The 26,001-nt window shown below is 49.4% G+C and overlaps 1 protein-coding gene across 1 annotated transcript in view; it reads left to right on the forward strand.

Annotated features, from left to right (window-relative positions):
* The first annotated feature begins 4,147 nt into the window (after nucleotides 1-4,147).
* kntc1 (kinetochore associated 1) overlaps nucleotides 4,148-26,001 on the forward strand; it is a 263,597-nt gene continuing 241,743 nt past the window's right edge. Inside the window, exons 1-3 of the mRNA XM_072495542.1 lie at nucleotides 4,148-4,296; nucleotides 22,556-22,699; nucleotides 23,598-23,718. Of these exons, the coding sequence (XP_072351643.1) occupies nucleotides 22,568-22,699; nucleotides 23,598-23,718 (253 nt within the window). The 5' untranslated portion in view covers nucleotides 4,148-4,296; nucleotides 22,556-22,567. The remainder of the gene's footprint in view (nucleotides 4,297-22,555; nucleotides 22,700-23,597; nucleotides 23,719-26,001) is intronic.

Here is a 26,001-nt window from a genome sequence, read left to right on the forward strand (position 1 = left end):
ATGCATCGCTAGGGCACACCATCGTGTAGGAGGCTCAATGTAAAGGTATTGCTCCCAAGTAGAGAAGGCTGGCCGTGCTCCAGGTGAAAGGCTTCAGCTCCTCTGCAAGGGGGTTCATCTGCCACGTACTGACCAGGAGTCTGGAACACTTGGCCCAGTAGATCCTGGCAGAGGACGTGGCGCAGTACTCAGCCCGGCACTTTCGCTACCTCCGCAGGTCAGCAGGCTCGATGAACATGAGGAGCACGTCATCTACGTAGGCTGAGAGGGCCAACCAAATGCAGAACCAGTCCCGACAACCTCCTCCGCATGAGGCGCAGGAAAGGCTCCACACAAATAGAATAGACTTGGCCAGCCAAGGGGCAGCCCTGACGCACACCTCCCCCAAAGCAAAGGGTCGCCGTAGGGGACCTGTTAACCTAAATGAGACACTCTATGGCAGTGTATAGAAGTCGGATCCGGGCGACGAAATGCATCCCGAACCTGAATGCTTGCAGAGTCCCGAATAAATATTTGTGACCCATTCTGTCGAACACCTTCTCCTGATCAAAGGACAGGAAGACGCCCGACAGACCAGCCCTCTGGAATGTTGGACCAGGTTTCGGACCAGATGGATGTGTGGTAGGCTATATTAGGGGTATCGCGGTACCTAGGTGGGATGTACCTTATACTGTAGTATGAGTGGTAGAACCTGCCTGCTGGTTCTGCCCAGCAGGCGGAGCATAACAGTCTGTGTTTCACCCACAGCAGTCATTCTGTACCGGAGCTGCTGGGGTAACTACTTGTTCATTAAAGCCTTCAATTGGACTACAATCTCGCTTCAGTGTTGTAAGACTTCTTACAGCATCTGTGGAGAGAAGGTGGTAACATTTCAAGTCTGGATTTCAAGTGATTGATCATGCATCAGGATGTTGTTGTGGATTGTCCTGAGGGTGCAATTAAAATCCCCCCCCCAGGTGGATGCACTCGCCCGCGGCGATGGTGCTAAGATGTGTGGACTTGCTCGAAGAAAGTCGCCTGCTGTTGGTAAGTGAAGTACCTCGCCCCCCCGCGGAACGTCAGGTGCATCAAATGGCCTGGCACTGGCTCCTTGACCCCCAAGATCTCCAGCTGAAAATGTGGGGCCAACAAGCTAGCACTCCCGCCTAAACATGAGGTGACTCATGTAAAGTCCCCTCGCCACTCCAGTCATAGAGTCATAGAAGTTCACAGAATGGAAACAGTCCCTTAGGCCCAACTTGTCCACGTCGCCCTGTTTTTAACCACTAAGCTAGTTCTAATTGCCCGCATTTGGCCCATATCCCTCTATACCCATCTTACGCATATAACTGTCTAAATGCTTTAAAAAAAAAAAAAATTTAGAGTACCCAAATCATTTTTTTCCAATTAAGGGGCAATTTAGCACGGCCAATCCACCTAGCCTGCACAACTTTGGGTTGTGGGGGCGAAACCCAATCAAACACGGGGAGAATGTACAAACTCCACACGGATAGTGACCCAGAGCTGGGATCGAACCCGGGACCTCGGCGCCGTGAGGCAGCAACGCTAACCCACTGCGCCACCATTCTGCCCCTTCTTTTTAAAATAAAAAATTGTACCCGCCTCTACTACTGCCACTGGCAGCTTGTTCCAGACACTCACCACCCTCTGTGTGAAACAATTGCCCCTCTGGACCCTTTCTTTATCTCTCCCTTCTCACCTTAAACCTCTCCCCTCTCACCAGGAGTCACGTGTCTTTGTCTCCTGGAGCTGTGTGGGTTTCTTGCAGGAAGAATGCCTCATACTTCCCGTCCAGGAAGGCTGAGAAGCTCTGGAACCTGCGGAGTGCATCCCTGCTGCCGTTGATGTTGAGGCTATGGTCACCTCCATGTCAACAGTAAAGTTCACCGCCACCACTACCGATGACCCCAGCCATTGCGCGAACGCACACCTCTATGGTGACGGTAGGGTGAGCATAGTACTTAACCCCCAGTTTCTGGGTTAGTAATCGGAAGCGTGGCGGGGCTGCGAGAGTGGTGGAGGCTAAAGAGCCACCACCTTCACATGGAGTGCCTCTGGACTGCCCCATCACTGGAGAAGGTAGAGTGACCATAAGGACAAGTGCCACACCCACCCCAATGTGGGCTTTGTCGTGTCAGTATAAATTGGAAAATCGACAGGGAAGTTTAGGGGAAGAGTGAAATAGAACAATGTACTCTTCCCCTAGGAAGGTATGCGAAGGACGAGGGAAGGAAGGGAAGAGAGAGCAAGGGACAGTGGGAGGAGGATAGCGGCACAGGAGGGTAGGGCACCAAGGATGGATTGGTGCCTGAGGTGGGAGACTCTGGTGAAGCTGGAGGGTGGGAGGATAGATGAGCACAAGTAGATCTTCAGCCCGCAAGGGGGCCCAGCAAAAACGCAGTCCGTGCTCCGACCCTAGGACAACCACACCGATGTAAGTAGGTGCTGGTTTGCGCGGTCTTCAGCCTGAGTAGGGCTCAGCAAAAACACAGTCCGTGCTCCCACCCTGGAACAACCACACCGATGAAATCTGATATCTTCCCTGCCAAAAGGAGCCACTGGTGTATGAGGTTTTCAGCCCGAGAGGAGCTCAGCAGACACACTGTTCACTGGATCCCCGTCCTGGAACAAGCCCAGCCTGAGAGAGGCCCAGCAAACAAGCAGTCCAAAGGGCTCTGTTCCCACCTCAGTGTTGAAGTCGTCTTCTTCTTTTCCTTCTCTCCTTCCTTCCCTCGTTCTTCCAGGCAGCTTAGGAGCAACCAACCCTTGAAACAGGCAGCAAACTGAGCAGCAACAACAGAGAGAGAGCCGTAGTTGCCTCTCTCCACCACAGCAACAACCTCACAACTCTACAATGTGCACTGGGAGCACCTGCTTCGGATTGGCCATGCTAGATTGCCCGTGTGTCCAAAAAGATGTGCAGGTTATCATAAAATTTACAGTGCAGGAGGCCATTTGGCCCATCGAGTCTGCACCAGCTCTTGGAAAGAGTACCCAACTTAGGCCCCCGCCTCCACCCTATGCCCGTAACCCCACCTAACCTTTTGGACACTAAGGGGCAATTTAGCATGGCTAATCACCTAACCTTCACATCTTTGGACGATGGGAGCAAACCCAGGCAGACACAGGGAGAAAGTGCAAACGCCACTCAGATAGTCATCCGAGGCCAGAATTGAACCCTGCAGCTGTGAGGCAGCAGTGCTAACCATATGCCATTGTGCCTCCCCAGGTTAGGTGGGGTTGCGGGGATAGGGAGTTACATTGGGCCGATGCACAGTACAAATCTGACCCTATTTCCAGTGCTCTCTAGCTTTGACAGAGTAATCCAGACTTGAAACGTTACCCCCTTCTCTCCACAGATGCTGTAAGAAGTCTTACAACACCAGGTTAAAGTCTAACAAGTTTGTTTGCAATCACGAGCTTTCGGAGTGCAGCTCCTTCATCAGGGTGACTCACCTGATGAAGGAGCTACGCTCTGAAAGCTAATGATTCGAGACAAACCTGTTGGGACTTCATCCTGGTGTTGTCAGGCTTCTTCCGGTGCCCACCCCAGTCCAACGCCGGCATCTCCACATCATGGCTTCCATAGATGCTGTCAGACCTACTAAGATTTTTCAGTATTTTCTGTTTTTGTTTCAGATTCCAGCATCTGCAAGTAATTTGCTTTGCTCTTTCGGAGGGTCGGTGCAGACAGGACGGGCCAAAAGGCCTGTTTATTGATGGCCTGCCTGGGCACGATGGGCCGAAGAGCCTCTTTCCATGCTGTAAAAGCTCAATGACTGGAGGAATCCGAGAGGCAAAATCCTTCAATGCTTGCTGCTGCAGTAGCCCTGCGGCGGTGTCAGAAATATATTTGACAAAGAAACAAAAACACATGTGCGAGCTGACGTTGAGCGTGTTATCCCTGCTGGGTGGACGGTGTTGTGCTCTTCCCTGCTCCGCCCACGGAGCTGGCTCTGCCGGATACGCCTGCGCAGGCGGGGCCGTGAGGACTGAGCGCACGTCACAGGCAGGGAGAACAGACCACGCGGGGCGGTCGCGTGCTCAGGGGCGCAGCTCCGCCCCTCGAAGTGCGGCAGCCAATTGCGTCCTGGCTACACACCACGTGGGTGGGAGGCGCTCCCAGCAGCCTCAGGTAGGCGGAGCCTGCGCGATGACTGCTGGGCGTCTGTCCCAGTCCCGCCAATTTAAAAAAAACAGTTTGTGCAGCAGGGCATCTGAATATTTTGTGTAAAGCTGATCGTTTGGATGAGACTGTAGTCAGTTTCTATTTGCGGTGGGCCTCCTTTGCTAACGGTAGGGATGGTTTCAATTGCTGTGCAGCATTTGATCAAGGAAGTTCTCCCCGGTTGGCGGAGGGGGTCGGCATTTTAGGCCTTTTGTGTTCGTTAGTTAATATATTATCGTCAATGTGGAAATAACCCACTTGAAGCCCAGGCGTGTCACATTACAAACTCCGCTCTGAAACAGATTGAGATCGGACTGGAAACGTTAACTCAGTTTCTCTCCCCACAGATGCTGCCGGATCTGAACTTTTCCAGCACCAATCTGAGTTTTATTTCGGATCACACTGCATTTTGGTTGGACAAACGTGAATGTTTCCGATCACATTCTGGCTGCCAAATATACTGTTCATTACTTGGAGAATCATGAATTGGCTTGAATCTTCCACTCGCTATTTCAGTTTATGCACATATCGCCTCCTTCTAGCGTGTTTACTCCGTTGTGCAGCCGGGTGGGACTGGCCGATAGTTCTGTCTATCCTGCTGCAGCCAGAGCGCCACCTGCAATGAGTTGTATTCTCTCACGTTGCCTCTAAAGTTCCTATATGATCTATTCTTGGCTCTTTCTTATTTCCCATCTCAATGCTGTTACTTGAGGACATCATGCAAAACATGGTTGTCTGGATTTTGCAGTGTAATCTGTTAACATTTGTCGTTATTCTTCTGAAACAAACGAACAGCAACTTCTGGAGTCTGGACCTATGCGATACGGAAATCCAAAAGTTGTTGGCAATATTTCTATGTATCTCCATAGGGTGCACTATTGAAGTCCCTTCATGTGCAATCAATTTCAAATTTGAAGTGATCATCGATTTGATGGACAGATGTAGATTTATTGTCATGTTTACTGGGGTACAGTGTATTGTTCTGTGTACAGCCCAGGCAGATCATTCCACACATGAAAATCATAGGACATATGATAATACACAATGTGAATACATAGACATTGGGTGAAGCATACAGAGTATAATAACCCTTTTAGAAGTTAGATCTAGTTGAATGGTGTATCTGGGTTTCTACTCTTTTTTTTTTTTTTTTCATCCATGAAAAATCATCCTCACAAATTTTACATTTTGTTTGTCATATATTTAAGTTCTTTTCAATCATGTGCGCATACCACGTCTATGGGAATACATGAATGTGATGGGTTGCTTGCTCTGGTTGGTGACAAGAATGTTGCTGGATGCCTGGAGATCCACTTGACATGTGATGTCAAGTTCAAACTGAAATCCACACCACAGAAGTTGCTAGAATTCAGAGGGAAACTGTCTTCAATTTCTGCAATTGAGTGCTATTGTATTGTCACTGACTGAAGTCAATGCCAGGTCCCACATGCTAACAACACCCACCAATACCTCACCACTGCCGTTGCTTTTGACCCCTTTACTGTCTGGTTTATCAGACTGCTTACCCAACATCCAATAATGCAGAAAATTTTCTCCAAATAAATATTGGGAAGGTGCCAATTATTGGGAAAGTGAAATTAGTGCCGCAAAGAGATGGAGGATTCCGCTTCTCGTGCAACTGCATAGCCATTTTTCTGGATGATTCTTTTTCAGTTAGATAGTGAGATTGTGATGACCGATGAGTCGTCACTCGCTAAACTACACAAACCATAGGTGGGATTTTCAGTTGGCCGACGCCAAAATCGGGCAAGGTGATTTGGCGGAGAAATATTTTGATGCCAAAATTGCGCTGGGTTCACATTCTCCAGTGCCTCGATAGTGGTGTCAATGCGTTCCACTCAGCACGTACAATAAACGGCATTTGCATATCATTAACGGGCCTGGCCTGTTATTCTGTGGGGCCTCCGCGATGCTCCGTCTCCAATGGGGGGAATTCTTGACTGCGAGGTTCTCGTGGCTTTTAAAAATCAGGAAACCAGCACCATGGCTAATGTGGAGGGAGGGTTGCGGTTGTGGGGACGGAGAGATCTCCCACGGGACTGGGACGGTGTCCAGGCACCATTGTTGTGACCTGCAAGGCAGCCATCTTGCTGTACACCCCACTGATCACCCACCGTGGTCCTGCAGGGAGCATATATGAATGTCTGAACCCCACACCCAACCCCCTGCCAAACCAAACCCCCCCCCCCCCCCCCCCCCCAAACTGGCTGCCACCTGCCGGTGGGGCAGCATGAAGCACACCCAAGGGGACTGTCCACAGACCATACATGGCGGGCGCCGATGGGGCTGCAGAGTATATTGCTGACAAAGACAGTACTAGCTGACTATCCAACAGCAGGGATGGATGCCATGGCCAGGGGCCCCCATGGTGCCGGGCACTGAGGGGAAGGGGGGGGGTAGGAACATGTGGACTGCAAGGTCTGTAGTGCCAACCGGGACCACCGTGAGGGCTGGTTGGGCATGGGGGTATGCGCCATGCTAACATGTTGGCCGTTCACCCCCTGCAGACAATGGATAGTGGAATGCAACAGGCAATGATGGCCTTCCTCTTAGTTGCCGCAGCCCTTGGGTTGCACTGCAACTGTATGAGGAGGAGCTGCTCGAGGAAGGGGGCGCTGCAGCAGTGCAGCATGCTCCAGCGGAACAGGAGGCAGCCGGGTGTACAAGAGGCTGTGGTGCTGGGAAGGAGGCACCCTGTGAGGTCTCGCGTGTACCGGCAACGCCTGTCATTTGAGTATCTGCTGGATTGGGCATGATGCTGAAGATTCTGGCTGAGTAGTGCGACAGTGCGACATATCTGCTGGATTGTGGTGCACCTGACACCGTAGGGGGGTGGCCATCAAGGTGACGGTCTCCTGAATGTTTTTGCCACGGGGCCCTTCCAGGCGCCGTGTGAGGACCAGTTCAGAAAATGATAGAGCTCGGTTCATTGGTGGATCCGCGGCGTCATGGAGGCCCTATGTACCCAGTCAGCACAATACATTCATTTCGGTGTGGACCGAGCCCACCAAGATGCATGAGCAGTGTGGTTTGCCACCATCGCTGATATGCCCCGGGTCCAGGGGGGTAATCGGGATGCATGTCGCCTACAAGCACCTGCAGATGACGAGCGCTCTTCACAAACCGAAAGGGGTTCCACTCGTTGAATGTGCAGCTGGTGCGCCACCTGAATGACCACCTGATGCGCATCATGCACGTCTGCGCCTGGTACCCGGGCAGTATTGTTGCTCTATTCATTTATCTCGGTGAACCACGAGCCTTCCCTCATATCGATCACATGACCACACAACCAGTTAGTTAGTTCAAAAGATGGTTTATTTACATACACAAGAGCTATCTCAACATGCAAACACAATATCTACTATGAGTTAAACTACACACACGAGTCATCTCAACATGCAAACACAATATCTACTACAAGTTAAACTGCACCTATCAGCGACAATAACCTATACTTAACTTTAGGGCGACCAGGACTGTGCAAATGGATAAAGGTCTTTATCTGGATTTCACTTGACTTGTTTGAAGAAAGTGGCTCTGTCTCTGCTGGGCTCATCCGTCAGATAGCGATCGTTGGTTTTGAAATTAACTGGCTGTTCCTGCTGCAATTGGGTGGCACAGGCCGGATCCAAGAGAGACAGAACACCTGGCTGTGCTCTCTTTTATTGCCCTGGGATTTTGCGCTCTTTGGGGCGGTCCTTAAACTTGGACCCAATAGTGCGACAGGGCTCTGATCACTTTCTTCGACTTCGGCCAATAAAGCGGCGGGTGTCTTGGTGGCTGGGCGGGTCTTTAGCGGTCATTGACCTTGGTAGTTGTGCTTTCTGAGTAAGGGAGTGGCGCCAATCAGTCTGTGGCTGTACCGGTTGCTTGATTGAGTTCTATTGTTCTGGGAAATTGGGCCATTGAAATGTAAACGGGCGGGGGTTTCGGTCAGACCTGGTTACCTGTGTTTTTAGATACACATAGGCTGTGTATCTGTCTGAGTTCTGGGTTGGCCATAATTCCCATGGTTCTTTGCAGGTGGCCATCTTAGATGGCTACAGTGTGCACGATGCCTTCATTCCTGGCCTCTTCGAGGCGCATCCCCAGCTGTGGGGCTGGCTCCTTAGCAATGGGAGTTATCCACTGCGGTCGTGGCTAATGACACCTATCTGGAGGCTGCAGATTGACATGGAGGCCCGCTACAATTACAACCATACAGGGACCAGGGACATGATAGAGTGGTGCTCTGTCATCCTGAAGATGCGGTTCAGGTGCCTGGGTCTGCTCTGGCAGTGCCTTCCAGTTTAGCGCAGAGAGGGTCGCCCACATTGTGGTGGCATAGGGGACATCTCGGTTAGCCCAATATGTTGCCTCATATGTCTTTGGTGTGGCTACCATCACTGGGCAGGATGTGTATTTCGTCGCAAAGGACGGGAGCGCTGCCGTGGTGAGGACCCGGAGGGTCGTTCCCTTGCAGGAAGACTCCTCCATCCTCACCCAATCCATGGTGGGTTCATGTGTCCAGTGGTAGTATTGTAGATTCGGCAGTGCCAGGCCGCTCATAATTTTCCTCTTTTTCTGTGTTGATTTGGGGATTCTTGGATCCTTCCCACCCCCCTCATTATCGGCATGATCATTTTATCTGTGCCGTGGAGGAAGGCCTTGGTGATGAAGATCGTTCTGGATCTGAACAGGAAGAGGAACCTCGGCAGTACGTTTGTTTTGATTGTCTGCACCCTCCCCGCCTAGAGAGAGGGAAAGCATATCCCATCTCTAGCTCCTTTTTAATTTAGTCCACCAGACTGGTCAGATTCCACTTGTGGATACCGCGGTGTCCAGTCGTGGGCTATCTGGATCCCCAGGTAGCATAATTTGTTTTGGACTAATTTGAATGGGAGTCTCTCCAGCTCTGCCCCTCCCTCATTTGGGTTCACTGGGAATGTTTCATTCTTTGCCCAGCTTGTGTTTGTAGCCCGAGAAGACTCCAAACTCTTTCAGGAGCTGCATGATTACTCTCATGCCTTTCTGTGGTTCCAAGACGTAGAGGAGCAGGTCATCCGCACAGTGACATTCGGTGCTCTCTGCCTCCCTTTGTATGCCCTTGTACCTTTTTGTGTCTCGTAAAGCGATCACCAGGAGTTCAATTGCTAGGGCAAATAGGAGCGGGGATAGTGGGCATCGCTGCCTTATGCCTCTGTGCAGCTGGAACTTTCACGGCTGGTGGTTTTGGTCCAAATGCTCGCCTTGGGGGCGTTGCACAGGATTATCACCCAGGAAGTCAACCCAAACCGCTCCAGTACTTCAAAGAGGCACTTCCACTTGACTCTGTCGAAGGCCTTTCCTGCACCCAGGGAGATGATCAGCTCTGGTGTTCTCTCCACGGTGGGGCCTTCCCCGCTTGCATGAAGTTGATGCTCTCCATGATTTCCCCCTGACCTATTGGTGCTTCCAGTTCCACCGCCTGTTCTCCCCCACAACTGGCATGTCCAGTCCATCGAGAAACTGTTTCATCCCCGCGTCCCTGTCGGGGGGGCTCTGAGGTGTACAGCCCTCGGTAGGAGGTCTCAAACGCCCGGTTGACCTCTTTTGGGTACCAGTCTGCTTCTGCTGGTTTCCTCTCTGCCAGAAGCTCTACGGTCGGAGCCTTGGAGTACTTTTTGTCAACCTCCAGAATGGAGTCAGTTATTGCCTGGCCGCCCTCTCTTCCCTGTCTCTGCAAGCCATGTAGGCTATAATTTCTACCCTGATCACAGTCTTCAGTGCCTCCCTGAATGTGAGCCTTCACCATTCTGGTTATTAGTAATGTACTCGCCTATGGCCTGTGATGTTTTTTGGCAGAAGGCTTTGTCGGCTAAGAGGTCTATGTCCAGCCTCCATGTGGGCCGCTGGGCACAGTCCATCACCAACCTCACCCATGCCAACTTAACTGGTGTCTACCTTTCTGGCCTTATGGGCCCTAATGCTACTCCTAGGTCGATCCATCATGATGGGTTGAAAGTCCTCTTTCTGTGCTGTAAAATTCTATGGCCCTATGACTGATAGGGTAATTTCGGTCAGAGGGGTAGGAGAGTGCCAAATATTTCCGTGAGGGCTCGAGCAGTGCGCTCCTGCTTTACTTCCCAATGTACAATATTTGCAATACATGGAAAAATATAATTTTATAAAAGCCAATGACAGAAAACTCAAAAGGGGCAGCAGGGTGGCGCAGTGGGTTAGCCCTGCTGCCTCACGGCGCCGAGGTCCCAGGTTCGATCCCGGCTCTGGGTCACTGTCCGTGTGGAGTTTGCACATTCTCCCCATGTCTGCGTGGGTTTCGCCCCCACAACCCAAAGATGTGCAGGCTAGGTGGATTGACCACGCTAAATTGCCCCTGAATTGGAAAAATGAATTGGGTACTCTAAATTTATTTTTTTTAAAAAAAGAAAACTCAAAAGGAATAACTGTACCTATGGTGTGGAGTCTGCATGCTCTCCCCGTGCCTGTGTGGATTTCCTCCGGGTGCTCTGGTTTCCTCCCACAAGTCCTGAAAGACGTGTTTGTTAGGTGAATTGGACATTCTGAATTCTCCTGCAGTGTACTCGAACAGGGGCTGGAGTGTGGTGACTAGGGGATTTTCACAGTAACTTCTTTGCAGTGTTAATATAAGCCTACCCTGCAGGAGTCATCAGCACGGGCCCCATCACCACCACTCTTGGGGTGTCGGTGTCCAATGAACCCTGGGCTAGCCCATGGGACGGGAGTGCAAGCAGAGCTAACTCCCAAGGTCACCTGGTACTGCCAGTCCTGGAGGCCTGCACTCATCTCGACCAGGGTCTGCATGTCGCGGCCGTGGACTGGGGGAGTGGCCCACCTATGTCTGGGACTGCGCCACATCACGCTGCGACTGTGCCACCACCTTCTGGTCTGTGCCACATCAAGTAGTGACTGCGCCATCTCCCTCTGGGACTGGGCCACCTCCCTCTGGGTCTGTGCCACGTCAGCCAGTGCCTGGGCAATACCGCTAATGCTCTGCCATGACCTGCTGTGACTGGGCCATACTCAGGAGTGCTGCTGCAATGGTCAGGTGATTCTGGCACATGGCTGCCTGTGAGAGGGCAGCCCTGTTCTGGGTCTCGGCCATCACCTGCACAGATTGCCCCAGGCCTTGGACATCCTGACCCATGGCAGAAATCTTCACCCCTGAGGCCTTCACTGCAGCCGCCACCTGTGCAGTGTTGGCCTATGTGGCAGGCAGGGTCGGCATCACCTGCTCTTGTGTGTGCAGTTGGACTCCTCCAACACTGCTGCATCACAGCGCCAACGACCCGGGTTCGATTCCGACCTCTGGTTACTGCCATGTGGAGTTTGTACATTCTCCCCCTGTCTGCGTGGGTTTCTGCCAGGTGCTCTCATTTACTCCCACAGTACAAATTGCCCCTTAGGGTAGGGTTGTAGGAATAGGCCGGGGGATTGGGCCTCAGTAGGGTGGTCTTTCAAAGGGTCGGTGCAGATTCGGATGGGCTGAATCGCCTCCTTCTGCACTGTAGGAACTGCACCTGCAGGATGCTCGCCGACAACCATTCATGCAGTCTCTGGTTCTTCAACTGCATCTCCACTTGCGATGGGACCGTCAGTTCAAGAACCTCTAAACCCATCTTGACGGCAGCTGGTCCCTGGGGTCGGCCTGCCCTTGGACCGTCCGCTTCCTCGGGAGTTCCTACCTCCACCTGCTGTACCGGAGCATGTGTGTGGTGCGCACGCAATCGTCCCCAGGAGCCTCTTCACGAAAGTTCCCAGCCGAGGTGAGTGTCTCCTGGATGGTGGAGGGTGTTGGAGACAGCTGTAACGGAAGTCAGTGTCATCCCCAGACCCTAGCTCCGGGGGTGCCTCTGGATGCAGGTCGAGGGTACCCACCCGTGTCGGTTTCGATCTCATCGCTGGTCAACACATGGGGTTATGGCTGTTGCTGGGGTCAGGGGCTGGGGACACTAGGAAGGCCTGCCCCATCATTAGCAGCCTGTGAAAGACACGAGACAAGATGTATGATTGCATACATAGGGGGGGGTTCTGTGGTGACACACATGCCATGGGGGCCTGCAAGTCAGTGGGGTCTCACTTCCTCGCCTGATGCCGACCTCCTCCCCGGCGACTGCTTTTTCCTTTGCGCCCACCGCCGACCACGTACAGACCCCTTTGTACTGCTGCGGTGAGGGTCCGCAGGTCAGGCCGTCCCCCTCCAGTCTCCTGGGGGTGGTGAAGAACAGAAAAAGCACAGTGTGGGGAAGAATAGAAAAAGCACAGTGTAAGACAGTCCAACGCATGCAGTCCAGGGGGTGGGTAGCTGGTGGTTTCAATGGCCAGAACACCTGGCGGTTCCCGGTGTGTGGAATGGGGGCTGGTGCTCGGGGCACCCTGGCAGCCCTGAGAAAGTTTTGCAGTTTTTTCCAGCACTGCTGGCCAGTCCGGACGGTGTTGCCACAGCGCTGACCACCGCTGCCACCTGCGCCCAGGTCCGGTGATCAGCGGCAGCTGGTAGCCTCCTTCCTACCCTGTGGAACAGGGTTGCCCATCTCTCCTCCACGGGGTCCAGCAGGGTCTCTGTGTCGTTAAATCTCAGGGTTACTCGTCTTAGACCATAAGACATAGGAGCGGAAGTAAGGCCATTCGGCCCATCGAGTTCACTCCACCATTCAATCATGGCTGATTTCAACTCCATTTACCCGCTCTCTCTCCATAGCCCTTAATTCCTCGAGAAATCAAGAATTTATCAACTTCTGTCTTAAAGACGCTCAACGTCCCGGCCTTCACCGCCCACTGTGGCAATGAATTCCACAGACCCACCACTCTCTGGCTGAAGAAATTTCTCCTCATCTCTGTTCTAAAGTGACTCCCTTTTATTCTAAGGCTGTGCCCCTGTTATAACCTGCCTACTTACCATTGGCTGGGGACTAATGACAATCCCACAATCCTGTGGGAGTATGAGCTTCCCCAATGAGGGGGGCGGAGAAACCATTAGTAAACTCCAAGTATAAATAAAGCTGGCCAGTTTAGGAACCAGCAGGAAGTTGCTGCTGCTGTTATTTATATATATATATATAAATATATATATATATATATATATGTTATTGTAAATAAATGTTATTACTTTGTATCCTTAAAACTCGTGCTGGATTCTTTGTGGCCCTCACAAAACTGGTGACGAAGGTTAAAGTGAATAGCTGTCTACACTGCTGAAGCCACCTCCCTGGATTTTTGTTGGATACCGGTTGGAAGTTGTTTTCTATTATACCATGCCTCTGTACGGACGTTTGGATGTTTTTGATGCTGCGCTGGAAAGCTGGAACCAGTACACAAAACAGATGCGTTACTATTTCCGGGCAAACAATATCACCGAAAACGAGCGCCAGGTGGTCATACTGCTCACTGCCTGCGGACCGCATACATTTGGGGTGATTAGGAGCCTTACGTACCCAGCTGCGCCGGACACCAAAACGTTTGATGAACTTGTGAATATAGTGGGGCAACATTTTAACCCAACCCCGTCCACGATAGTCCAGTGTTACCGGTATAATACCGCTGAGAGGACCCCTGGAGAATCCCTTGCCGATTTTCTATCCAGGCTACGCGGATTGCGGAGTACTGTGACTATGGTGAGACCTTGTCAGAAATGTTACGCGACCGTTTGGTTTGCGGTATTAACAATGCGGCCACCCAGAGAAGGTTGTTAGCTGAGCCAACATTGACTTTTCAACAGGCCATTCAAATAGTATTGTCCCGAGAGAGCGCAGAACGAGGAGTGCAGGAGCTACAGGGAATGGAAGTGCATGCCTTGGGACGCAACCCCTTCCGTCCGAAAACGTTCCCCCCGCACTCCTGCGGTACCTTGGGCGAGGCAACTTCCGGACCGACGCCAGTGGCCGTCGGACATTCCTCCCCGAAGCGAGCCTTCTCCAGAACCAATGGATGAGGAGCCATGTCCGTGTCAGACTTGTAGGCGCCGACCCCGTCGCAGACGGCGGTCCTGGGGCGCCGTTGTTCCGACTGAAACTGGGACCAGCCCAGGGGCCGTACCTTCCATGTGGATGAACCTGCGGCGACTACTCCTGAGGACGTGGGGACGGAGGACAACTGCCTGCAGCTGCATTGTGTGGCAGCTCCCCGTGTGGCCCCCATTAAGGTGACAGTACGGGTCAATGGCCACCTGCTTGAGATGGAGTTGGACACTGGCGCAGCAGTCTCCGTGATCGCCCAGAGGACATTCGACCGCATCAAGGAGGGTATACAGACCCTTACATTAGCCGACTCACAGGCCAGGTTGGCCACCTACACGGGAGAACCACTGGACATTGCAGGAACTACAATGACCCCTGTTGTTTATGGACGCCAGGAGGGGCGTTTCCCACTTATCGTGGTGCGCGGCCATGGGCCCAGCCTGTTGGGCCGGGACTGGTTGTGCCATTTGCGGTTGCAATGGCAGCACATCCTCCAAACAGTTTCTGAAGGGTTGACTGAGGTGCTAGGACGATACCCAGATGTATTCCAGCCTGGTTTGGGGAAAATAAAAGGGGCCGTAGCCCGTATCCAAGTCGAACCAGGAGCCACGCCGCGCTATTTCCGGGCGCGCCCGGTGCCTTATGCCTTGCTCGAGAAGGTAGAAGGGGAGCTCACTCGTTTGGAGAGTTTGGGTATTATCAGGCCCGTCCGTTTTGCTGACTGGGCAGCACCAATTGTACCTGTAATGAAGCCAGATGCCACAGTTCGCTTGTGTGGCGACTATAAACTTACAGTGAATACGGCTTCCCGACTCGACCGATATCCAATGCCTCGCATAGAGGATCTCTGCGAAGCTTGCAGGTGGACTCTCGTTCACAAAATTAGATATGAGTCACGCCTACCTGCAGTTGGAGCTGGACCCTGCCTCCCGACCATATGTAACGATTAATACACACCGGGGCCTGTATGAATATACACGGTTGCCCTTTGGAGTATCCTCTGCCTGCGCAATTTTTCAACGTGTTATGGAGGGCATTTTGAGAGGTTTACCACGTGTTGCTGTCTACTTAGATGACGTTTTGATTACAGGGACGTCGGAGCAGGAACATTTGGAAACTCTGGAGGCTGTCCTTAGGCGCCTTTCGGAGGCTGGAGTCCGTTTACATCGCACAAAGTGCGTATTTCAGGCAAAGGAAGTAGTCTACCTAGGTTATCGGGTGGACCGCGAAGGTTTGCACCCCGTCGCAGAGAAGGTGCGTGCAATTCAACAGGCCCCCGCCCCGACTGACACTTCGCATCTTCGTTCTTTTCTCGGTCTCGTAAACTATTACGGGAAGTTCCTCCCCAATCTGGCAACTATGCTGGCCCCTTTGCACCTTCTGCTAAAGAAAAATCACACCTGGGTTTGGGGTCAGCCGCAAGAAACCATTTTCCGGCGGGTAAAGCAACAATTGTCGTCGTCTGGGTTACTAACCCACTATGATCCTGGAAAGTCTTTGCTCGTCACCATGTGATGCATCCCCGTATGGTATTGGGGCCGTCCTGTCCCACAAGATGGAGAACGGGGCCGTGCGACCGATAGATTTCGCCTCCCGCTCATTGACTGCAGCGGAGAAAAAGTACGCGCAGATCGAGAAGGAGGGCCTGGCAGTGGTTTTTGCGGTGAAACGCTTCCACCAGTACGTGTATGGCCGCCATTTCACTATCATGACTGATCATAAGCCTCTGCTGGATCTTTTCAGAGAGGATAAGCCAATACCGCCCATTGCTTCCGCACAGATCCAGCGCTGGGCTTTGTTGCTTGCTGCATACGAGTATTCTATGGAGCACAAACCAGGTACGCAGATAGCAAATGCCGACGCACTGAGCCGATTGCCTTTATGGACCGGCCCCATGTCGACCCCCACGACCGGTGAGGTGGTTGCAACCCTAAATTTTATGGACACCTTGCCTGTCACAGCATCACAGATCCGTGAGTGGACCCAGGCGGAGCCAGTCCTGTCAAAGGTTCGACACATAGACCTGTATGGTGGGCCGCATAGACTGCTCCCAGGCGAGTTGCGGGCATTTTCCTCCAAGCTGTCAGAATTCAGCGTGGAAGACTGCATCCTCTTATGGGGGACGCGTGTGATTGTCCCGGAAAAAGGCCAGGAGCTGATATTATCAGACTTGCACAATGGGCATCCGGGCGTGACCAAGATGAAAATGTTGGCCCGGAGTTATGTCTGGTGGCCAGGCCTCGACACCGACATTGAGAAGGTGGCCCAAAACTGCTCCATTTGCCAGGAGCATCAGAAGCTTCCGCCGGCCGCACCCCTACATCACTGGGAATGGCCAGGGCGGCCTTGGGCGCGCTTGCATGCAGATTTCGCAGGCCCCTTTCAAGGATCCATGTTCCTTCTATTAATTGACGCCCAGTCTAAATGGCTAGAGGTGCATAAGATGCAGGTGCCAACGTCCTGCGCAACAATTGAAAAGATGCGTTTGTCGTTTAGTATGCATGGCCTCCCCGAGGTGCTGGTCACGGATAACGGCACTCCATTCACGAGTGAGGAGTTTGCGAGGTTCACGAAGATGAACGGCATACGCCATATCCGCACTGCCCCATACCACCCGGCTTCAAATGGGTTGGCAGAGTGCGCAGTGCAGACATTCAAAAAGAGGCCTAAAGAAGCAGTCTTCCGGATCAATCCGGCTCGCTTTTTGTTTATGTATCGGACCACCCCCCGTGCGGTGACTGGGGTAGCTCCCGCAGAACTCCTAATGGGCCGGAGACTTCGCACCTGCCTCAGTATGGATTTCCCAGACATTGGCGCAAAAGTACGCCGCACACAAGAAAGGCAGGGACAGGGATTTTCTCAGCATCGGCCGATTCGGCAGTTTGCGCCCGGTGACCCAGTGTTCGTTCGGAATTTTGCTGGTGGTGCCCAGTGGGTTCCTGGTGTAATCTTTCGCCAAACGGGCCCTATATCTTACCAGGTGCAAGCCCAGGGTCGTCTCCAGCGCAAACATGTAGACCACGTCGGTCCAGAAGACTCTCCCCTCCAGATTCCCCGCCCCCGGAGCTCATTTTTACAGCCGCAGAGACCAGAGACAAGGGAAGGTAGTCCTCACAATCTTCCACTGGTGCCTCACTCGAAGCCTGCGCAGGTCGTTACAGAACCGAATGGAGATAGAGACGCTGACATGACGGAGGCAGCAGACTCTGACTCCGAGATGGAGACACAGGATGCATCAGAGGGGGAATCCTCGGGTCCACGGGCCGTGGATGTACAACCGTTGCGCCGTTCATCACAGAAGCGCCGGTCTCCGTCTCGTTACACGCCGCCTGATCCAGCGCCGCGTGCAAATGGTGTCCGGCCTGTGGCAAAACGAGTCCGACGCCCTCCTTCGCCAGGGTCTTCGGTGGATTCCTTGGACTTTGGGGGGGACGGATGTTATAACCTGCTTACTTACCATTGGCTGGGGACTAATGACAATCCCACAATCCTGTGGGAGTGTGAGTTTGCTGGATTCTTTGTGGCCCTCACAAAAGCCCCTGGGTCCTAGTCCCCCCTGCTAATGGAAACAACTTCCCTACGTCCACCCTATCTAAGCCATTCATTATCTTGTAAGTTTCTATTAGATCTCCCCTCAACCTCCTAAACTCCAATGAATATAATCCCAGGATCCTCAGACGTTCATCGTATGTTAGGCCTACCATTCCTGGGATCATCCGTGTGAATCTCCGCTAGACCCGCTCCAGTGCCAGTATGTCCTTCCTGAGGTGTGGGGCCCAAAATTGCGCACAGTATTCTAAATGGGGCCTAACTAATGCTTTATAAAGCTTCAGAAGTACATCCCTGCTTTTATATTCCAAGCCTCTTGAGATAAATGACAACATTGCATTTGCTTTCTTAATTACGGACTCAACCTGCAAGTTTACCTTTAGAGAATCCTGGACTAGGACTCCCAAGTCCCTTTGCACTTCAGCATTATGAATTTTGTCACCGTTTAGAAAATAGTCCATGCCTCTATTCTTTTTTCCAAAGTGCAAGACCTCGCACTTGCCCACGTTGAATTTCATCAGCCATTTCTTGGACCACTCTCCTAAACTGTCTAAATCTTTCTGCAGCCTCCCCACCTCCTCCATACTACCTGCCCCATCACCTATATTTGTATCATCGGCAAACTTAGCCAGAATGCCCTCAGTCCCGTCATCTAGATCGTTAATATATAAAGAGAACAGCTGTGGCCCCAACACTGAACCCTGCAGGACACCACTCGTCACCGATTGCCATTCCGAAAAATAACCTTTTATCCCAACTCTCTGCCTTCTGCCTGACAGCCAATCACTAATCCATGTTAGTACCTTGCCTTGAATACCATGGGCCCTTATTTTACTCAGCAGTCTCCCGTGAGGCACCTTATCAAAGGCCTTTTGGAAGTCAAGATAGATAACATCCATTGGCTCTCCTTGGTCTAACCTATTTGTTATCTCTTCAAAGAACTCTAACAGGTTTGTCAGGCACGACCTCCCCTTACTAAATCCATGCTGACTTGTTCTAATCCGACCCTGCACTTCCAAGAATTTAGAAATCTCATCCTTAACAATGGATTCTAGAATCTTGCCAACAACCGAGGTTAGGCTAATTGGCCTATAATTTTCCATCTTTTTCCTTGTTCCCTTCTTGAACAGGGGGGTTACAACAGCGATTTTCCAATCCTCTGGGACTTTCCCTGACTCCAGTGACTTTTGAATGATCATAACTAACACCTCCACTATTTCTTCAGCTATCTCCTTTAGAACCCTAGGGTGTAGCCCACCTGCGCCCGGAGATTTATCAATTTTTAGACCTCTTAGTTTCTCTAGCACTTTCTCCTTTGTGATGGCTACCATATTCAACTCTGCCCCCTGACTCTCCGGAATTGTTGCGATATTACTCATGTCTTCTACTGTGAAGACTGACGCAAAGTACTTATTTAGTTCCTCAGCTATTTCCTTGTCTCCCATCACTAGATTACCAGCGTCATTTTGGAGCGGCCCAATGTCTACTTTTGCCTCCCGTTTGTTTTTAATGTATTAAAGAAACTTTTACTATCATTCCTAATGTTACTGGCTAGCCTACCTTCATAATTGATCCTCTCTTTCCTTATTTCTCTCTTTGTTATCCTCTGTTTGTTTTTGTAGACTTCCCAATTTTCTGATTTCCCACTACTCTTTGCCACATTATAGGCTTTCTCTTTTGCTTTGATGCATTCCCTAACTTCCTTTGTCAGCCATGGCTGCCTAATTCCCCCCTCTGATAACCTTTCTTTTCTTTGGGATGAACCCCTGTACTGTGTCCTCAATTACTCCCAGAAACTCCTGCCATTGCTGTTCTACTGTCTTTCCCACTAGGCTCTGCTCCCAGTCGATTTTCGGCAGTTCCTCCCTCATGCCCCTGTAGTTACCTTTATTTAACTGTAACACCTTTACATCTGATTCTACCTTCTTTCTTTCAAATTGGAGATTGAATTCTACCATATTATGATCACTGCCTCCTAAGTGTTCCCTTACTTTAAGATCTTTAATCAAGTCTGGCTCATTACATACCACTAAGTCCAGAATGGCCTGTTCCCTCGTGGGCTCCATCACAAGCTGTTCCAAAAAGCCCTCCTGTAAACATTCAATAAATTCCCTTTCCTTGGGTCCACTGGCAGCATTATTTCCCCAGTCCACCTGCGTATTGAAGTCCCCCATGATCACTGTGACCTTGCCTTTCTGACATGCACTTTCTATTTTGTGGTGCATTTTGTGCCCCTGGTCCTGACCACTGTTAGGAGGCCTGTACATAACTCCCATTATGGTTTTTCTGCCTTTGTGGTTCCTCAACTCTACCCATACAGACTCCACATCAACTGACCCTATGTCGTTTAGTGCTATTGATTTAATTTCATTCCTAATTAACAAGGCAACTCCGCCCCCTCTGCCCACCTCTCTGTCTTTTCGATAGGTTGTGAATCCCTGGATGTTTAAATGCCAGTCCTGAACCCCCTGCAACCACGTCTCTGTGATGCCTACCACATCATACCTGCCAGTCACAATCTGGGCCACAAGCTCATCTACCTTGTTCCGTACACTGCGCGCATTTAAATATAGCACCTTTAATTCTCTATTGACCGTCCCTTTTTGTTTTCTTAGTGTGGTGGACCTTGGTTTACTGAGCCTTTCCATACACTGTGTCATATTTTGTGGGATGGGGACTATCGTAACCTCTCCTGAGTTCTGTCTTTTCGTGCTTTTTTGTATTCCTAAGCAGCTACGCTTCCCACTGATTACTTCACCTCTTGGTACCCAGCCCCCCCCCCCAATCTCTAGTTTAAAGTCCTATTGGCCACCCTATTTACTCTTTTCGCCAGAACACTGGTCCCAGCTCGGTTCAGGTGGAGACCATCCCAACGGTATAGGTCCCCCCTGTCCCAAAACTGATGCCAGTGTCCCATTAAAAGGAACCCCTCTTTCCACACCACTCTTTCAGCCACGTGTTAACTTCCCTTATTCTTGCCTCCCTATGCCAATTTGCATGTGGCTCGGACAGTAATCCGGAGATTATGACCCTTGAGGACCTGTTTTTTAATTTGAATCCTAGCTCTTTATAATCTCTAAACAGGTCCTCTTTCCTAGACTTGCCTATGTTGTTGGTACCGACATGGACCACAACAACTGGATCCTCCCCCTCCCTTTCCAGTATCCTTTCAAGCCGGTCAGAGATGTCCCGCACCCTAGCACCAGGCAGGCAACATACCATGCGGGACTCTTTATCCTGCTCACAAAGGATACTATCTATCCCCCTGATAATAGAATCCCCTACAACTATAACTTGCCTATTTACTCCCTCCCCTTGAATGGCCTGCTGAACCATGGTGCCTTGGTCAGCTGACTCATCCTTCCTGCAGCCCTGTTCACCATCCACGCAGGGAGCAAGTGCCTCGTACCTGTTGGACAGGGTCAAGGGCTGAGACTCCTGAGTTCCTGACTGCTGGTTCCCTTTACCTGCCTGACTTGCAGTCACACCCTGCTGTCCCTGGCCACTGGCAGGATTTAAACTACTTACTCTGACAGGTGTGACTGCCTCCTGAAACACAGTGTCCAGGTAAGTCTCCCCCTCCCGGATGTGCCTCAGTGTTTGAAGCTCAGACTCCAGCTCATCAACTCTTTGAGCAGCCAACACTTACTGCAGATGTGGTCGCTGCAGCTCGCAATGGGATCTGCCAGCTCCCACATCAAGCAGCTCAAGCACATCACCTGACCAGCCATCACTAATTAATTAATTAGTTTAATTTAAGTTTACGAGTTTAGCTGTGTTTTAAAAAATTTTTGGGGCAGATTTACTATCAACCAATCAGATCACAGCTTCCCTCTGACGTCACTTTTGGGAAAAAAAAGAAAAAAAACTGGAAAACAGGAAGTTACCGTTAGGTTTTTATACTCCCAGAGACTGTTCCTCCTCCTCCGAACGGCTCCCAAAATTAGGCCTTTCCTGGTTACCTCACTGCACCAAATTACCAAATTCTCACTCTGTCTGTGTCTCACTCACTCAGGCTGTATTTCCTTGACCAGCGCAATGCTGCCATTCTGATGGCTGGGATGGTGTGTGGGGAATGAAGTGTGTATATGTGGCTGCAGCTTGTCACCCTTTTAAGTGTCAATCCTGACCCTGGCAAAACTAGCACCATTTCTGATTCAAATCGATTGTGTGCCTCGTGGCGCCGGCACTTGCCCCTCAACGATCGCTGAATTGGTCCAGTTGCGGCGCCAGTTTTGCCGTCGTAGAATCCACTAATCCTGCCCTGGCGTCAACACAGGAACAGAGAATCGGACTGCATATATTTAACACTTTTGCATCTAAAATAATGTCTGAAGTCAAGTAGTGAAAGAGCTGGAAAATATAGTGGGGTGCAGGTGTGTGTCTGGCAAAGAACAATTCAGTCATTAACCAGATCTGGCTGAACCGCACACAAGTTTCAGTTCATCCAAAATTATATTCTGTGCACAATCCGTTTGCACTTTTTTCTCCTCCTTCAGCACACTCCTTATAACCAACTATTGATTCAGCTTTTGGCTACCCCTCTTATTACCTCTTTGTTTGTTTTGTTCATTTTATTTCTGATTGCACCTTTGTGAAGTGCCTTGAGTTTTTATTTTATATGAAAGGTACTTTAAAATGCAAGTTGTTGCTCGGTATAATAAAGGAAGGATCCATTTTCTTTCTGTTGCAAAAACTCAAAGCACAAATATCTCTTGCTCATTTAAGTTTGAAATATTTTGTTAGCAAAATTAAATTGAAGATGGCCATTAAAAATCAATTGCTTATCAGGGTCTAATGTTCAAACTAGCAAGTTACATACAATTGGCTACTTCTATTTAATTTGCATTTTTGATTATAGCAATCATTCAAGATGTGGAATGATATTGAACTTCTGACAAACGATGACACAGGCACCGGTCGACTAAACATTGAGGCCAGAAAAGAGAGTGGTGCAGCCCTTTATCAAGTGGATACTATAGTTAAAATATCCTCTTCAACGACGGTAAGATTTTATTTTTGAGGGTTGGTGAGGTAGGGTGGTAAGAAAACAACATAACTTCAGAAAACCAAGTAAAGCTGCAGCACTTTGGGATGTTTCAAATGCTTCTTGTGTTTGAATACTTAAAAATAATTCTCTGCTAACACAAGATCATCTCGTATATATGAAAACATCTTTCTATCCCCATTTGCCAGTGATTTGGTAAATTCCTGGATGGTGTATGCCTGAGGGTTATCACTAGTTAATTAGTAAATCCTATGGTTTGCTGCAGATTTTCAATTCATGCTGAAAACCTCTGGTGTTTTAGTGATTAAATGTTCTGGAAATTGAGTAATCTTGTAAACAGAAATCTAATGAATAATTATTTGAAGGTCAGGGCCAGTGTTTGTAATGAAAAGGGGGAGGTAATCCAATGAGTGCTTCTCAATTTGGGTGCAGACTGATTCCACTGCAGTGAGGGAGTTTACAATTTGCTTCCAACAAATGTCTGTGTTTATATATTGCAGTGGGTGTGTGCTCCAATTCCATAATTTGATTTAACTTGTGGGTCAGTGACACTTTAATTTGCTGGCCATATTGCCATATGGCTTTACACAGCCTTAGCTGTCCTATGAAATTGGAGAATTTTTGTGTTTAAAAAAAAAAAAAAAAAAAAAATTAATCATTTTACGGGATGTGGGCATCACTGGCCAGGTCAGCAACTTAGTGCCCATGTCTAATTACCCATCACGGTGGTGGTGAGTTGCCTTCTTGAACTGCTGCAGTCCCTGAGATGCAAGCACACCCACAGCATGGAATGAAATAAACTGCAGTTTCAAGTATTTTTATTTTTCAAAAGTGTTTTAACTGTGCCTAAGTTTAAACGTTGCTGTACAGAGTTAACATTGCCGTTGTCATTTAGGTAACAGTCAGCCCCAAGCTACAAGCCTTTTGCAGCTCTGATGGCTGTGTGGTTGTTGTGGACCATTCAGTATTGCTTTTGGACCAGATTTGCCAATCTGTGCTGTTGCAGCTCCAGTTTGGTGAGTACTGTTGGCTAGTTTGGCTTTTTTTCTCTCCAGAATATTAGGGAAGCAGATGCTCACAACTACTGCCGGAGGACCAGATTAAAATAGTACAATAAAGTTGCACTTGCAGTGATAGTTCCCCAGATTTCACAGGATTCTTCAGCAGTCTAATCAGTCTCGCTTGTTGGTGCAAAAATAAAAGAACAAACAAGCATTATATTAAACCTTATTATACTCTCCATCTCAGAACATCACAAAGTTGTTCACCTACAATTTATTACTTTTTAAATGTAATTGTCATTGCTCAATGCAGAAGTTAGTTATGTCCTTGTTCTACCTGAATCTTGAGATGTGGTTTCCCTTCGATCCTGACTCTGCACTGTTTTCCCATCTGCAGTTGTGCACATTGGTTTCAAAACTAACTTGCATCTGAGATGTCTTGAATACTACAGTATGTGTTTCTGTTAATAAAAAAGGCCATCAATGATCTTGTCATTTTAAAATAGAAAGTAAGATTTTTACTATTGAGGAATAGTGTGGAAAGGGCTTTATGAAGCATTTTCCGGTGATTGCAGAAATAAGAAACACAACAGCTCATCTATCATCATCATAGAATTTACAGTGCAGAAGGAGGCCATTCGGCCCATCGCATCTGCACCGGCTCTTGGAAAGAGCACCCCACCCAAGGTCAACACCTCCACCCTACCCCCATAACCCAGTAACCCCACACAACACTTAAGGGCAATTTTGGACACTAAGGGCAATTTATCATGGCCAGTCCACCTAACCTGCACATCTTTGGACTGTGGGAGGAAACCGGAGCACCCGGAGGAAACCCACGCACACACGGGGAGGATGTGCAGACTCCGCACAGACAGTGACCCAGGCCGGAATCGAACCTGGGACCCTGGAGCTGTGAAGCAATTGTGCTATCCATAATGCTACCGTGCTGCCCCATCTAGATGTGGCATTCATCATTGTACCTTGGGCTTTGAGAGACTGGACAAAATAATCAAGGTGCTGTTTCATTCCTAGATGTGTGTCTTGCTAGTGGTCGATTAACAACCGAATAGATCATCGTCTTTAGTTTTCACCCCAACAGCTGTAAAGGGAAGAAGCTCAAGAAGATGCTTTGCCATGCCAGATTATCAAGAAAATTGTGAACCATGCTTGAAAGATGATTACATTGTGCTAGATATACTGTAAGAATGTTGCTTACACATAAAGAGTATGTAAAGCAGCCCTGATGCAACATATGTCCCCGACTATTTTCAAACACAGTTATAATGCATAGTACCAGCTACAGAAACAGGTTTTTAACATAACCGTTCTCTCGCTGCAAAACGGTTTTCTGTTGGCACCTGAGCACAGTTATTAGATTCTGGGGCAGGTGCAATGTAATTTTTCTGGTTCCAGACTTCCTCCTCCAATTACTTATAGGTGAAAGACTTTGGGATATTCTGAGACAAAGGGTGTAATAAGGTTTAATATAATGCAAGTTTGTTCTTTTAATTTTGCACCAACAAGCGAGGACTGATTAGACTTCTGATGAACCCTGTGAAATCTGGGAAACAGTCATTGAAGGTTGCGACTGATGCTGGGATACAGTGTTGGTTGTTCCTGTTATTCCATCCAAAATGCCTATGCTTTTTTTTTTCGATTTAAGGAAATTGATTTACACACACATATTTGCGGAGAGAGAGTGTTCCAGCTGCAAAGCCAGTGCACTGCACTCTGAGATGCGGTTGAAGACAGCATATTTTTATAGTCTGAAATAACAGCTTGAAGTAAACAGGCATGTTTATATTAAGTAGACCTTGGAAAGTACATAAGATGAAATACATAGTACGTATGTTCTTGCCCTTGGCTAAAAACAACTCGAGTACACATTTTGTTATCTTTCGGAGGACAATGTGTTTTCATAATAAGGCCGAGACCAGAATATTACGCAGTATTTCATTTATGTTACCTGATCTACTTATTTTCATTCAAAAGCAGTGTTGAACTATAGTCAAGCATTTCCCAGCATGCTTCTAAGTTGGCAACTCATTAATTTCACTCCCACAATTCCCTCCTTGTTGATCTTTTGATCAACACCTTTTCGTAAATTATCGTGCAGGGTGGGTTATAATGTAAGGGGAACGACGTATGACAGTTACCTGCATGTTATGAGCCTGGTAGCAAGGTGGCTAGGGCTGTTCCCGTGTTCGTACAATAAAAATATCTTGCGCAACATTAAAACAGTAACCATGCAACAATCAAGATTACAATGGCGATTTATAATCCAGAACACAATCC

This window comes from Scyliorhinus torazame, chromosome 1 (assembly GCF_047496885.1).
Source record: "Scyliorhinus torazame isolate Kashiwa2021f chromosome 1, sScyTor2.1, whole genome shotgun sequence".
NCBI lineage: Eukaryota > Metazoa > Chordata > Chondrichthyes > Carcharhiniformes > Scyliorhinidae > Scyliorhinus > Scyliorhinus torazame.